Below are 15,875 nucleotides of genomic sequence, written 5' to 3'. Positions count from 1 at the left end.
TCCGCAATGTCGTGTCGTGAGCAGTCGTAGCCCGTAATGTTTCATGCGTATCGCCATGCCGCCATGCGTAGAAATGTACGTGTTGAATAGCTGAGATTGCGCAAGCGTATCATTAGGCCATGCGGACATACAAATCCGCATGTATGTACGTGTCGTATTGTTCAATGCGTAACAGTGGGTACCCGTACTCACTGACTGCGCATGCGCATGCGTATCAGTAGGCCATGCGTACATGAAAATCTGCATGTACCCCCCCCCCCCCTGTGATTGGTTGCTCTAGCCTTCGTCAGGGGCCTCTGATTGGCCCAGTGACATGTATTGGGAAAAATCCGTATCACGGCCGCATCAAGGCCGTGATTACGGGTCGTGACCCGTCTTTTTGTACGCATGCCGTGATCCGGATTTGATGCGATGTCGTGATCCATGCGGATCACGGCATCCGGATCACGGCCTTCGTGATGCGGAAAAATGGCCGTGAATCACGCGTACCCGTGATCACGACCATTCGTGACAGCACCACTGGTGTACGTGTCCATGCTCGAATAAGCCACAAACGAAAGTTTGAAGCCTGTGTAGTGCCTCTTTCTACTTTGTTGGAGTTTCATGTTAGCAGGAGTGGTGGACCTGCAGGAAAAGAGCACCGGCAAGTGCTGCCTAATCTAGGTGGCTTGGACTGAACTCCAAGGTGACCATTGAATTAGTGAGAGGAGCCACTGTAGAGATCTGCAGAGAGGAGCAGCATGAGTGGAGGGAGGAGCCATTGCAGAGATTTGCAGAGAGGAGCAGCGGACGAGTGGTGGGAGGAGCCAGTGCAAAGATTTGCAGAGAGAAGCAGCCGATGTGAAATGGTTGGATGAACTGGAGTAGAGTTTGGTAGACAGGAGCAGCACATGAGGAGTAGTGGGAGGAGCCAGTAAAGAAATTTGTAGAGAGGAGCAGCAGATGGACTGGTGGGAGGAGCCAGTGCAGAGATTTGTAGAAAGAAGCAGCAGATGAGGAGTGGTGGGAGGAGCCAGTGCAGAGATTTGTAGAGAGGAGCAGCAGATGGACTGGTGGGAGGAGCCAGTGCAAAGATTTGTAGAGAGGAGCAGCAGATGAAGAGTGGTGGGAGGAGCCAGTGTAGGCATCTGCAGAGAGGAGCAGCAGATGAGGAGTGGTGGGAGGAGCCAGTGTAGAGATTTGTAGAGAGGAGCAGCAGAAGAGGAGTGCTGTGACGGCTAGTCAGACTAGTCTAGATGCAGCATTCAAGATAGACGGTAGACATGAGAGTCTTGTTAGAACTTGCAGTAGTCAAGGCAAGAAATAAAGAGGGTGTATACCAGAGATGTACTGGTCTCTGGAGATGGGAAGAGAGAATGAGAAGTGTGGAGTGTGACGTTAGAGGTGAAACCGAGGCAGCGTGGGGTGAGGATAATGTCTATATCATGTACAGCAGTGAGTACCTACCTTCTTTCTCCTGAGCCTTCGGCTGGTGGACCTCTGTGAAGAGCTGCTCCTGGTCTCCAGTCCCTTCTACATAGTCCTCCTCATCACACATACATTCTTGACCTTCCCCCTGGCTGTCCACTGTTTCGGTAGTTTGACCTTTAGCATCTGCATCCTCTACAACCTCCTGACTCTGGTCAGCGGTAGTGCTGCTCTCATCTACAGTGTTGTCCAAGTCTTCATTCAGGGGGGCATCTGCCGTCTGGGCCAAAGTCCTATTCTCCTGGTCATTAGCTGACCTGCCTTCTGTGTGCAGTTCAGAGTCATGGTCAGTGTTCTGCTGGAAGTCCAGCTGGAAACTATCCTGCAAAGTCTGCTTGGCCGGTTTCCTAAATTTCTTGAGTTTCATGAACTTCTTCTGCTTCTCTTTTGGAGACGCTGCCTTGTTTGTTTTCTCTGTATGTCCCTCCTTGAAGATGTGGTTCATGTCCTTTGTGAACTCCAGCATAGTCCCATTTGACCCATAATTGGTGGTCTTATCAAGGATCAAAGGTTGAGATGGACCTGGAGTCCTGGAGGTGGCTTGGTTGAGCTTCCTGTTGGCGTGCTGGAGATTGTAGCTCATGGTCACAGAGAAGTAGGAGTAATCTACAGCACTGTAGGTCAGCATGAAGTTAATGGTGACAATTGGCGCCAGAATGTTGACTTGACCAATAAAGACGAACGCCATTGTGATAAGGCCGGTCAGGAAGATGGCTGCAACTGGGGTCTTGTTTGGTCCTCTCTAAACAGAGAAGATAAGAGACTGAGGGTACTCGGTAACACATTTATACACATAAGTATGCTAGGAGGTGACAGAGGGTCCAACAATTCTCATGAGCACCCCTAGACAAGAAAAAACAAAGGTCTTTCTTGGATTTATACAGCTTGCAAGTCCAACACCATTCAAGCCTCTCGTGCTTAGATGAAAATAATTCCAGACTGCATGCAAATTAAGTGCTGTGGCATTGCCCACCGATATCTGAATCACAGACTGGGGCATGTATGGAAATTTGTAACCCCAGCAGGAGTAGTGATGTAAGCCGTCACTACATGTATGTGCTGGGCGGACCTTTCAACATCAGCTCTTATTCAATGCCAAGCAGCTGCAGCTAAAGCATGTAACATTTTGGGGTGCATAAAAAGGGAAATAAAAACCTGGGATGCTAGCATAATATTGCCTCTGTACAGACATATCTGGAAGATGGAATTCAGTTTTGGGCACCACATTACAGGAAAGATATTGCAGTGTTAAGCTTGGCAGATGAGCTTTTAGTCCCTAGGCTTGTGCAAAGGACAAGGGGACATGACCTGCGTAGGGGAAAAAAAGTTTTTTGCCAACTATTGAGGAAGGGGTTCTTTACAGTAAGAGATGTGATATATCTTACCACAAAAAGTAATTATGGCAAATTCTAAAACTGCATTTAAGGGGGCTTATAATTTCCTTGCTTTGAAGGACATACATGGCTATAACTGCTAGGTAATTCCCAGGGATTTTATCTTATTGGCTTTAGGATTTGGGAAGGTTTTTTTCTCCTTTTAAGGATAATTGGTCAATGCCTTGTAAAGTGTTTTGGTTTTTTTTGCCTTCTTCTGGATTGACTGAGATATGTGAGGTTGCAGGCTAGTGTACCTTATTTTCTGGTTACACTCGATGTCTTCTTTCAACCCCACCTAACTCTGTAACTACGACATCAGATGTAAAAGGGGGTGGGGCTTAATAAGAGCATGGCTGCTGCCTAGTCATGAGGTGTCTTCTGGTGTTGCAGGACGATAGTCCTCTGCCAGCTGCAGCCACAGATTGTGACATTCTGGTCAGACCACCCCCACACACACACAGACAGGATTTACGTGACGCTGCATATGTCTGTCACCTCGCTGGTCAGGAGATAATGACCCCGGTGTGATATCCCGTAATATACAGACTGAGGCCCCTCTGATAATCCGCTCCCTTCCCACGTCACTGCGGCCGGCAAAACACGTAATCCCCAGATTGTTCCACACAACTCTAATGAGGAGGGGAATGCGGCCAATCTCATTATCCCTCTGATCAGGGGAATTATCGCCCAGACTTTGCCCTTAACCCTTTATCTGCCCCAAACTCCAGGGATTTGCCACAATCTAAGACTTTAACATTTAGATTGTAAGCTCACGAGGGCAGGGCTCTCTCCCCCTCTGTGTCTTGGTATTTGTTGTAGATTTTGTTACTTATGTTACTGTAATTACAAATTCTGCATTTTGTAGTAATGTTGATATTTTTTGTGTAACCGATTGAGAGAAAAAAGTGCCCATGCAAGCAGAGTGGTCTCAGGTGGAAATATAGACTATCACAATCCATTGCCACTAAGTTACATGATGTGAAAAAGCGTTCACTTAATGAGGAACTTTAGCCCAAGACTGGCCTTCATCCCAATCAGTAGCTGATACCCCCTTTCCCATGAGAAATCTTTTCTCAAATAGACCATCAGGGGGCTCCGTATGGCTGATATTGGGGTGAAACCCCTCCCACAGTGTGATGTCATGACCATGGCCCTGATTGTTTCTTGCCTGTGAACCTCATTGTATGGTGAGAAATAACAGCGGTTTCCAACTACCAAGAATATCTCCCTTTGTACATATGTGTATTTAAAAGAAAAACAACCTTTTAGCCTATTGCATTGTTAGTGGGTGTGTTTATAGATGCAGTAAAGAGGATGACTTGCAGGCTCACAATGGATCAAACAACATGAACAAATGACATGGGGGCGTATCAATCATTTCATCATGATCTATCACCTATTTTTTTTTTTTTTTTTTTTTACTTCTCCCTTTGCAATGTATTATTTATTTTTTCCCCTACTTCTCAAGTTCCTCTTTAAGTAGTGTAAACAGCTCGACGCTCCCTTATGGTGTAGAAAAATGGTGGCTGAAAACCTCAGCGATAAGTGTGAAGGCAGCTTAAAGGAACAGTAAAGCATTTCCTGTGCGGAAGCAAATGCACCCCATGCTTTCCTCAGATAGGAGTTAAATGACACGTTTTTTGTTTAGTTCATTACTATAATTCAGTGAGTAGATGAGCCATGTACAATACGCCAACCAATCACCGCCTGCCATTCAACCCTCACACAGCTGTAACGCCAGAGGCGATTGGTTGCTGCGGGTTACCACCTCTTGGAGCGCGAGCTCTGATATCACTCACTCCGTGTGCCAGGAAGGAGAGCAGAGGGATGACCTTTTCCTGCGCGATGCACTGGAGGATTCTGGGAGCGCCATACAGACCGCCCATGCAGGAGGCCAGCGAGGAGATATAGAGGCCGAGCAAGAAGAGGACGCCCACCAGGGACACCTGTGAGGAAGAGGGAGGATCGTAAATACTCAAAACTCAGATGAGAAAATTCCGCAACAGAAAAACGACAATCAACTTCATCCAGCAACCATCACCCGCCACAGCCAATAACAGCCCAGCATGCAGGAACATTCCTGGATGCTACAGGATACCACACCTCATACAACAGTGCTGCAGGGCGACAGCCGATTGGTTATTTGTGATAGTGACATGTAACTGCCTTCATGTTGTGTTATCATATAAAATGCTATACGCACAGGACTCCATTATGGTTGTGTTAGTTTGATGGGACAGTACATTTACACTGTTATACAAGCTGTACACTGACTGCTTTACATTGTATCACAGTATAACATCTGCAGTGCTGTCCCATGAGAAGATAGCATACAATATTTACACTGTTATGCAAGCAGTACACTGACTGCTTTACATTGTATCACAGCGTCACATCTGCAGTGTTGTCCCATGAGAAGATATCATACAATATTTACACGGTTATACAAGCTGTACACTGACTGCTTTACATTGTATCACAGCGTCACATCTGCAGTGCTGTCCCATGAGAAGATATCATACAATATTTACACTGTTATACAAGCTGTACACTGACTGCTTTACATTGTATCACAGCGTCACATCTGCAGTGCTGTCCCATGAGAAGATATCATACAATATTACACTGTTATACAAGCTGTACGCTGACTGCTTTACATTGTATCACAGTGTCACATCTGCAGTGCTGTCCCATGAGAAGATATCATACAATATTTACACTGTTATACAAGCTGTATACTGACTGCTTTACATTGTGTCACAGCGTCACATCTGCTGTGTTGTCCCATGAGAAGATATCATACAATATTTACACTGTTATACAAGCTGTAAACTGACTGCTTTATATTGTATCACAGCATCACATCTGCAGTGCTGTGCCATGAGAAGATATCAAACAATATTTACACTGTTATACAAGCTGTACACTGACCGCTTTACATTGTATCACAGCGTCACATCTGCAGTGCTGTCCCATGAGAAGATAGCATACAATATTTACACTGTTATACAAGCTGTACACTGACTGCTTTACATTGTATCACAACATCACATCTGCAGTGCTGTCCCATGAGAAGATATCATACAATATTTACAGTTATACAAACAGTACACTGACTGCTTTACATTGCATCACAGCGTCACATCTGCAGTGCTGTCCCATGAGAAGATATCATACAATATTTACACTGTTATACAAGCTGTACACTGACTGCTTTACATTGTATCACAGTGTCACATCTGCAGTGCTGTCCCATGAGAAGATATCATACAATATTTACACTGTTATACAAGCTGTACACTGACTGCTTTACATTGTATCACAGCGTCACATCTGCAGTGCTGTCCCATGAGAAGATATCATACAATATTTACAGTTATACAAGCTGTACACTGACTGCTTTACATTGTATCCCAGCGTCACATCTGCAGTGCTGTCCCATGAGAAGATATCATACAATATTTACACTGTTATACCAGCTGTACACTGACTGCTTTACATTGTATCACAGCGGCACATCTGCAGTACTGTCCCATGAGAAGATATCATACAATATTTACACCGTTATACAAGCTGTACACTGACTGCTTTACATTGTATCACAGTGTCACATCTGCAGTGTTGTCCCATGAGAAGATATCATACAATATTACACTGTTATACAAGCTGTACATTGACTGCTTTACATTGTATCACAGTGTCACATCTGCAGTGTTGTCCCATGAGAAGATATCATACAATATTACACTGTTATACAAGCTGTACGCTGACTGCTTTACATTGTATCACAGCGTCACATCTGCAGTGTTGTCCCATGAGAAGATATCATACAATATTACACTGTTATACAAGCTGTGCACTGACTGCTTTACATTGTATCACAGCGTCACATCTGCAGTGTTGTCCCATGAGAAAATATCATACAATATTTACACTGTTATACAAGCTGTACACTGACTGCTTTACATTGTATCACAGTGTCACATCTGCAGTGCCGTCCCATGAGAAGATATCATACAATATTTACACTGTTATACAAGCTGTACACTGACTGCTTTACATTGTATTACAGTGTCACATCTGCAGTGCTGTCCCATGAGAAGATATCATACAATATTTACACTGTTATACAAGCTGTACACTGACTGCTTTATGTTGCGTCACATCTGCAGTGCTGCCCCATGAGAAGATATCATACAATATTTACACGGTTATACAAGCTGTACACTGACTGCTTTACATTGTATCACAGCGTCACATCTGCAGTGTTGTCCCATGAGAAGATGTAATACAATATTTACACTGTTATACAAGCTGTACACTGACTGCTTTACATCGTGTCACAGCGTCACATCTGCAGTGCTGTCCCATGAGAAGATATCATACAATATTTACACTGTTATACAAGCTGCACACTGACTGCTTTACATTGTATCACAGTGTCACATCTGCAGTGTTGTCCCAAGAGAACATATCATACAATATTACATTGTTATATAAGCTGTACACTGACTGCTTTACATTGTATCACAGTGTCACATCTGCAGTGCTGTCCCATGAGAAGATATCATACAATATTACACTGTTATACAAGCTGTACACTGACTGCTTTACATTGTATCACAGCGTCACATCTGCAGTGCTGTTCCATGAGAAGATATCATACAATATTACACTGTTATACAAGCTGTACACTGACTGCTTTACATTGTATCACAGCGTCACATCTGCAGTGTTGTCCCATGAGAAGATATAATACAATATTTACACTGTTATACAAGCTGTACACTGACTGCTTTACATCGTGTCACAGCGTCACATCTGCAGTGCTGTCCCATGAGAAGATATCATACAATATTTACACTGTTATACAAGCTGCACACTGACTGCTTTACATTGTATCACAGCGTCACATCTGCAGTGCTGTCCCATGAGATGATACCAATGCCATACAATATTACACTGTTATACAAGCTGTACACTGACTGCTTTACATTGTATCACAGCGTCACATCTGCAGTGTTGTCCCATGAGAAGATATCATTCAATATTTACACTGTTATACAAGCTGTACACTGACTGCTTTACATTGTATCACAGCGTCACATCTGCAGTGCTGTCCCATGAGAAGATATCATACAATATTTACACTAATGTTAGAGGTGTACTGACTTTTGTGAGATACTGCAACTGCTTTCACCAACCTTTTATTTTATTTTTTTCATTTATCAAAAGTTTTTTATTAGTATTTTGCTGATTTCACTTTATCTCATCATTCTCTCACCAAAGAGAAAAAGTGTTGCATTTGTTTACAGCCTAATTTAAAACATATATGAAATAACATGTAAAATATATCATATCATGGATACTGCATAACCCAGCTAGGCTATTGTCATGTAAACATTGTTCAGTGGAGTAATATTAGGGATGCAGAGGTTGTGAATGCACCAGGGCCCTTGGATGGGAGGGGCACACTAGGGTCCCCCAACCACAGTATTAGCTCCTCTGTGCTATAATGATCTTCTATATATGCTTTGAATACTGGAAATCATTAAACGGTTTCCCTCCTCTGCTTACATCTCTCATACTGTGGCTGTCCCCTCCCCTGCTTACACCTCTCATACTGTGGCTGTCCCCTCCCCTGTTTACACCTCTCATACTGTGGCTGTCCCCTCCCCTGCTTACACCTCTCATACTGTGGATGTCCGCTCCCCTGCTTACACCTCTCATACTGTGGCTGTCCCCTCCCCTGCTTACACCTCTCATACTGTGGATGACCCCTCCCCTGCTTACACCTCTCATACTGCAGATGACCCCTCCACTGCTTACACCTCACATACTGTGGCTGTCAGCATCAACATGGGTTTACCAGAATCAACATGGGTTTACTAAAGCCAGGTCCTGTTGGACTAACATGCTCAGATTTTATGAGGTAGTGAATGCTAATATGGATATTGGGAATGCTGTAGATGTGATATACTTGGACTTAGCAAAGGCCTTCGACACTGTTCCCCACAAAAGTCTGGTGCAAAAGTTGAGGATGCAAGGACTGGGGAAGAGTCTGTGTTCATGGATAGGAATATGACTAATGGACAGAAAACAAAGAGTTGTGGTCAATGGATCATACTCAAAATGGGAGACTGTTAGCAGTGGGGTCCCACAGGGGTCTGTACTGGGTCCAGTGCTCTTCAATGTATTTATTAACCTCCCCGGCGTTCTATTGAGATCGCCAGTGAGGCTGCGGGGAGGGTTTTTTTTCAATTAAAAAAAAAACTATTTCATGCAGCCAACTGAAAGTTGGCTGCATGAAAGCCCACTAGAGGGCGCTCCGGAGGCGTTCTTCCGATCGCCTCCGGCGCCCAGAACAAACAAGGAAGGCCGCAATGAGCAGCCTTCCTTGTTTGGCTTTCCTCGTCGCCATGGCGACGAGCGGAGTGACGTCATGGACGTCAGCCGACGTCCTGACGTCAGCCGCCTCCGATCTAGCCCTTGGGGGGACTCTCTTTCGCCGCTGCTCGCGGTGGATCGCCGCAGAGCGGCGGCGATCAGGCAGCACACGCGGCTGGCAAAGTGCCGGCTGCGTGTGCTGCTTTTTATTTGAAGCAAATCGGCCCAGCAGGGCCTGAGTGGCAGCCTCCGGCGGTGATGGACGAGCTGAGCTCGTCCATACCGCTCAGGAGGTTAATGACCTAGTAGATGCAGTAGTGAGCAATGTTGCTATTTTTGCAGATGATACAAAATTGTGCAGAATCATCAACTCTCAGGAAGATAGTGTCATATTGCAACAGGATCTGGATAGGATGGCTATATGGGCATATAAATGGCAGATGAAATTCAATGTTGAAAAATATAAAGTCATGCATTTTGGTTGTACCAATGGTCTAGCACCATACAAAATAAATGGGATACAGTTGGCGAAATCAAACTTGGAGAAGGACTTAGGAGTACTCATCGACAACAAGTTAAATAACCGTACTCAATGCCAAGCCGCTGCAGCTAAAGCTAACAAAATTTTGGGATGCATTAAAAGGGAAATAAAAACTCGAGATGCTAGCATAATATTGCCCCTATTTAACTCTCTAGTAAGGCCACATCTGGAATATGGAATTCAGTTCTGGGCACCACATTACAGGAAAGATATTGCAGTTTTAGAGCAGGTGCAGAGACGAGCAACAAAATTAATACGTGGGACGGAAGGTCTCATTTACCAAGAAAGGTTAGATAAACTGGGTTTATTTAGTCTAGAGAAAAGACGCCTTAGAGGAGATCTAATTAACATGTATAAATAGATCAGAGGGCAATATAATAGCTTAGCGGATGAGCTTTTTGTCCCTAGGCCTTCTCAAAGGACTAGAGGACATGATCTGCGCATGGAGGAAAAACGTTTTAGCCATTTATTTAGGAAAGGGTTCTTTACAGTAAGAGTGATTAAGATGTGGAATGCATTGCCACAGGAAGTCGTTATGGCAAACTCTATACCTGCATTTAAAGGGGGCTTAGATGCTTTCCTTGCGTTGAAAGACATCCATGGCTACAATTACTAGGTTATGCCTAATGATGTTGATGCAGGGGTTTTATCTGATTGCCATCTGGAGTCGGGAAGGAATTTTTCCCTTTTGGGGCTAATGCCTTGTAAGGGTTTTTTCGCCTTCCTCTGGATCAACAGGGATATGTGAGGGAGCAGGCTGGTGTTGTACTTTGTACTGGTTGAACTCGATGGACGTATGTCTTTTTTCAACCAAAATAACTATGTAACTATGTCCCCTCCCCTGCTTACACCTCTCATACTGTGGCTGTCACCTCCCCTGTTTACACCTCTCATACTGTGGATGTCCCCTCCCCTGCTTACACCTTTCATGCTGTGGATGTCCCCTCCTCTGCTTACACCTCTCATACTGTGCATGTCCCCTCCCCTGCTTACACCTCTCATACTGTGATGTCCCCTCCCCTGCTTACACCTCTCATACTGTGGCTGTCCCCTCCCCTGCTTACACCTCTCATACTGTGCATGTCTCCTCCTCTGCTTACACCTCTCATACTGTGGATGTCCCCTCCCCTGCTTACACCTTTCATGCTGTGGATGTCCCCTCCTCTGCTTACACCTCTCATACTGTGCATGTCCCCTCCCCTGCTTACACCTCTCATACTGTGCATGTCTCCTCCTCTGCTTACACCTCCCATACTGTGGATGTCCCCTCCCCTGCTTACACCTCTCATACTGTGGATGCCCCTTCCCCTGCTTACACCTCTCATGCTGTGGATGTCCCCTCCACTGTTTACACCTCTCATACTGTGCATGTCCCCTCCCCTGCTTACACCTCTCATACTGCAGATGTCCCCTCCCCTGCTTACACCTCTCATACTGTGCATGTCCCCTCCCCTGCTTACATCTCGCATACTGTCATACTGTGCATGTCCCCTTTCCTGCTTACTCCTTGCATACTGTGGATGTCTTTGGCAGGTTTTATTGCGCCATATGAAAGGTTATGTATAGAATGCTTGGGAGGCCCACTGAAAAACTTGCACTGGGGCCCAAAGCTCCCTAGCCTTGCCACTGCATTTTTTCTATTCAAAATAAATAGAGAACAGCACAATCCTCTATGAAATATAAAAGATAATCATGTTGTGCCGCTCACCTTCTCTGCAATCATAAACTCATATCGCAGAAACTCCCGGGCACAAGTCGCACCAAGCAGGAAGACAAAGACGATATAGAGGAACCAGCTGCAAGAAAAGATCAGTCAGTCAGTGGGTCTCTGGACTCATAGCACAGCGTTACTTCAACATACAGTATATTGTCATAAAGAGGGTGACACGCACAGAGTTTAATAAATTTCACGGAAGCAGAAATGGTCCCTCAGGATTGGCCACACAAACCACGGCATCCAACCGGAGTCACCTTCTTCCAGCCAATCTCTGGTCAGCAGGTAACCTGTGGGCAACCAAATCTAATGACCCCTCCCCTTTCTGTTACTTATTCATCAATCAGACTGAAGTATATGAAACTTACGAGATGGCGATGGCGGCCAACGACCCCACCGGGATGTTCACAGATGGTCGCCGCAGATCTCCGCTCATGTTGAAGCCGGCCATCACACCTGCAGGAGACGACATATATTCATAGATGATTATTGTATGTTATTACCTTATACAGTATACTCACATATAGGCCTAATTTCCCGGCACACAAAAAATGTGCTGAAAAGTTACCCCCCTCGGCTTATATGTGAGTCAGTGGAGGAGAACGGAGGGTGGAGAAGGTTTTGTTACTGGCAGGGCAGTGTAAGGATGGTGCACTAGTGATCCTGCTCCTGCCAGCTGTCTCCCTGCTGTGTCCGTGTCCCCATCCCATGCAACATGGTGTGCAGAGTGTGCTGCTCAAGGCTACCTGTGTCCCCTGGCATGTGGAGCGGGGCGTACAGCAGCGTATCAGTGGTGTAATGATCAGGGATTCTACCAGTGTGGCAATCGCTGTGTCACATATGTGACGCCATCTAGTGGCATTTTGAGACACAGCTGTATTATCCTTGGGGCACATCTGGCTATCGGAAGGAAGAGTGACTTGTACTAGGGGAACATCTGGCTTCTGTGGAGGTGGCTATACTGGGGAGGGGGCTTATACGCGAATCAATCACTTTTTCCTGGTTTCTGAAGGAAATGTGGGTACCTTGGCTTATATGCAAGTGTATACGGTATTTATCCTGCATTTATTAGTAGAGATTATTAATTAATCGTATGCAGCGTGGATAACACTTGGTGGTCCGGGGGCCGCCTCAGCTGAGATTCTCTCGTGCGCGGCGGTCCAATGCGCCTGCTAGTGGTTGGCCTGAGTGATCGCCACGCCCGTCGCAGACTGAGGGAACTGAATCACCCGGGGGAATCTCTGTTATTATAAATACCAACTACTGCCTTCGAGATTCACCAAAATAAAGAAATGAAAATAGCTTCCTGGTTTATTTAAAACTCAAGGAATCCCTTGGAAAACATGCAAACGAGATTGGGGTGGGGGGGGGGTGAAGAACATGACAAGGGACCCTCAGAATGAGTGGGACACAATGTCCATTATAAAAGGGGGGCACCCTGTGACTGGGAGCGTATGTTCACGTGTGAGTGTGGAATGCAGTCATATGTCACCAGTGCACAGTATACACAGATCTGTATATGGAGTCCGCTGATCTCCCCCCTCCGACATCAGAATAATCCGTCCGCACAGCAACTTCTAATACCAGTAATCCCTGTGCAGCCCCCGGCCAGCCGGTCACATGACAGGATCACGTGACACGCCCCTCACACAGAATGGATCACTGAAAGATTACGTAGTCAGTCAATCGTATCACATGGATCACCACAGCCTGCTTATCATGCGTGAAAGGTCATCAAGACCCCCAATCACCGGCAGCCCCCAATCACATGACACTGATCACCTGACTCCCCCATCACATGACACCCCATCACATGACACTGATCACCTGACACCCCCATCACATGACCCTGATCACCTGACACCCCTTCCCCCCCATCACATGACACTGATCACAGACAGACCCCTGATCACCTGCCACCCCCTGATCACATAACACTGATCAGTAAGACGCCCTGATCACTGTGAATCCATGACCTCTTCCCGATACTCCGGCCCCTTCTCATTCCATAAATCTGCCCCTCCCACAGCCATACAACTACCCCTCCTCCACCTCATACTGCTGCCACTCCTCAGTCATCATACACCCTCCATACCGCTGCTCCTCCTGTACTCCAAATAGCTGCCCTTCCCCGTACCCTACAACTGCCCCTCCCTCACAACTGCCCATTCCCCCCTCAAACCTGCCCCTTCCTGACCCCATACAACTGCCCCTCCCACCCCATACAGTTGCCCCTCCCCCACATCATACCTGTGGCCGCTGGAAAAAACACCCCAAAAACAGTGAAGAAAGTCTCTCCGGAGGAGTAATCTGGGAGCGTATTGTTCCGCAGCAATTCCTCAGAGTATCCCACAAATCCGTGTCCTGCAGAGAGAGAACATGCGTGTCACCTGGAAGAACAACATGTATCAGCAGTGATGTAACATAGATCTCACCTGTAATATTTACAGTTACATTATATAATGTATCATTGCAGAGGCGGGACAAGGTCCTCCAGCACCCAAGGCTGAGACACCAAAGTGTGCCCCTCCATCCCTCCCACCCCAGCCGTCACACACTGATTGCTATTACACTAAGAGGCCCCTCCATCCCTCCCACCCCAGCCGTCACACACTGATTGCTATTACACTAAGAGGCCCCTCCCCCTTCCCTCCCACCCCAGCCGTCACACACTGATTGCTATTACACTAAGAGGCCCCTCCCCCATCCCTCCCACCCCAGCCGTCACACACTGATTGCTATTACACTAAGAGGCCCCTCCCTTATCCCTCCCACCCCAGCCGTCACACACTGATTGCTATTACACTAAGAGGCCCCTCCCCCATCCCTCCCACCCCAGCCGCCACACACTGATTGCTATTACACTAAGAGGCCCCTCCCACCCCAGCCGTCACACACTGATTGCTATTACACTAAGAGGCCCCTCCCCATCCCTCCCACCCCAGCCATATCACACTGATTGCTATTACACTAAGAGGCCCCTCCCCATCCCTCCCACCCCAGCCGTCACACACTGATTACTATTACACTAAGAGGCCCCTCCATCCCTCCCCCCCAGCCGTCACACACTGATTGCTATTACACTAAGAGGCTCCTCCTCCATCCCTCCCACCCCAGCCGTCACATACTGATTGCTATTACACTAAGAGGCCTCTCCCCCATCCCTCCCACCCCAGCCATCACACACTGATTGCTATTACACTAAGAGGCCCCTCCCATCCCTCCCACCCCAGCTGCCACACACTCATTACTATTACACTAAGAGGCCCCTCCTCCATCCCTCCCACCCCAGCCGTCCCACACTGATTGCTATTACACTAAGAGGCTCCTCCTCCATCCCTCCCACCCCAGCCGTCACATACTGATTGCTATTACACTAAGAGGCCTCTCCCCCATCCCTCCCACCCCAGCCATCACACACTGATTGCTATTACACTAAGAGGCCCCTCCATCCCTCCCACCCCAGCTGCCACACACTCATTGCAATTACACTAAGAGGCCCCTCCTCCATCCCTCCCACCCCAGCCGTCCCACACTGATTGCTATTACACTAAGAGGCCCCTCCCCCATCCCTCCCACCCCAGCCGTCACACACTGATTGCTATTACACTAAGAGGCCCCTCCATCCCTCCCACCCCAGCTGCCACACACTCATTGCTATTACACTAAGAGGCCCCTCCTCCATCCCTCCCACCCCAGCCGTCACACACTGATTGCTATTACACTAAGAGGCCCCTCCCATCCCTCCCACCCCAGCCGTCACACACTGATTACTATTACACTAAGAGGCCCCTCCATCCCTCCCACCCCAGCCATCACACACTGATTGCTATTACACTAAGAGGCCCCTCCCCATCCCTCCCACCCCAGCCGTCACACACTGATTGCTATTACACTAAGAGGCCCCTCCCCCACCCCTCCCACCCCAGCTGCCACACACTCATTGCTATTACACTAAGAGGCCCCTCCTCCATCCCTCCCACCCCAGCCGTCCCACACTGATTGCTATTACACTAAGAGGCCCCTCCCCCATCCCTCCCACCCCAGCCGTCACACACTGATTGCTATTACACTAAGAGGCCCCTCCATCCCTCCCACCCCAGCTGCCACACACTCATTGCTATTACACTAAGAGGCCCCTCCTCCATCCCTCCCACCCCAGCCGTCACACACTGATTGCTATTACACTAAGAGGCCCCTCCATCCCTCCCACCCCAGCCGTCAAACACTGATTTCTATTACACCCAGAGGCGCCCCAGGTCCCCCCCCCCCCCCTTAATCTCTAGTTATCTGGCTAGCAGTCACTGCCATGTATCCCCTTGTATCCCCTTTTCTTATTTCTCTCTGCTTCAAACACAATAGGGGAGTGATAGGTGAGTGAGTTGTGTGC

The 15,875-nt window shown here is 47.2% G+C and overlaps 1 protein-coding gene across 7 annotated transcripts in view; it reads right to left on the bottom strand.

The window, feature by feature from the left end:
* SLC12A8 (solute carrier family 12 member 8) overlaps positions 1 to 15,875 on the bottom strand; it is an 84,107-nt gene that overhangs the window by 15,361 nt on the left and 52,871 nt on the right. For 5 of the 7 annotated variants that reach the window (XM_068246251.1, XM_068246249.1, XM_068246253.1 and 2 more), the window contains 5 exons: positions 13,736 to 13,849; positions 11,854 to 11,941; positions 11,480 to 11,567; positions 4,643 to 4,789; positions 1,447 to 2,209 (listed from right to left, as the gene is read on the bottom strand). In XM_068246251.1, coding sequence (XP_068102352.1) covers positions 1,447 to 2,209; positions 4,643 to 4,789; positions 11,480 to 11,567; positions 11,854 to 11,941; positions 13,736 to 13,849 — 1,200 coding nt within the window. The remainder of the gene's footprint in view (positions 1 to 1,446; positions 2,210 to 4,642; positions 4,790 to 11,479; positions 11,568 to 11,853; positions 11,942 to 13,735; positions 13,850 to 15,875) is intronic. The other 2 variants (XM_068246255.1, XM_068246254.1) reach the window with 2 other exon arrangements.

Source organism: Hyperolius riggenbachi, chromosome 7 (genome assembly GCF_040937935.1).
Source record: "Hyperolius riggenbachi isolate aHypRig1 chromosome 7, aHypRig1.pri, whole genome shotgun sequence".
NCBI lineage: Eukaryota > Metazoa > Chordata > Amphibia > Anura > Hyperoliidae > Hyperolius > Hyperolius riggenbachi.
Note: the sequence above shows the minus strand (reverse complement) of the source record. Positions and strands in the feature narration are given on the sequence as shown.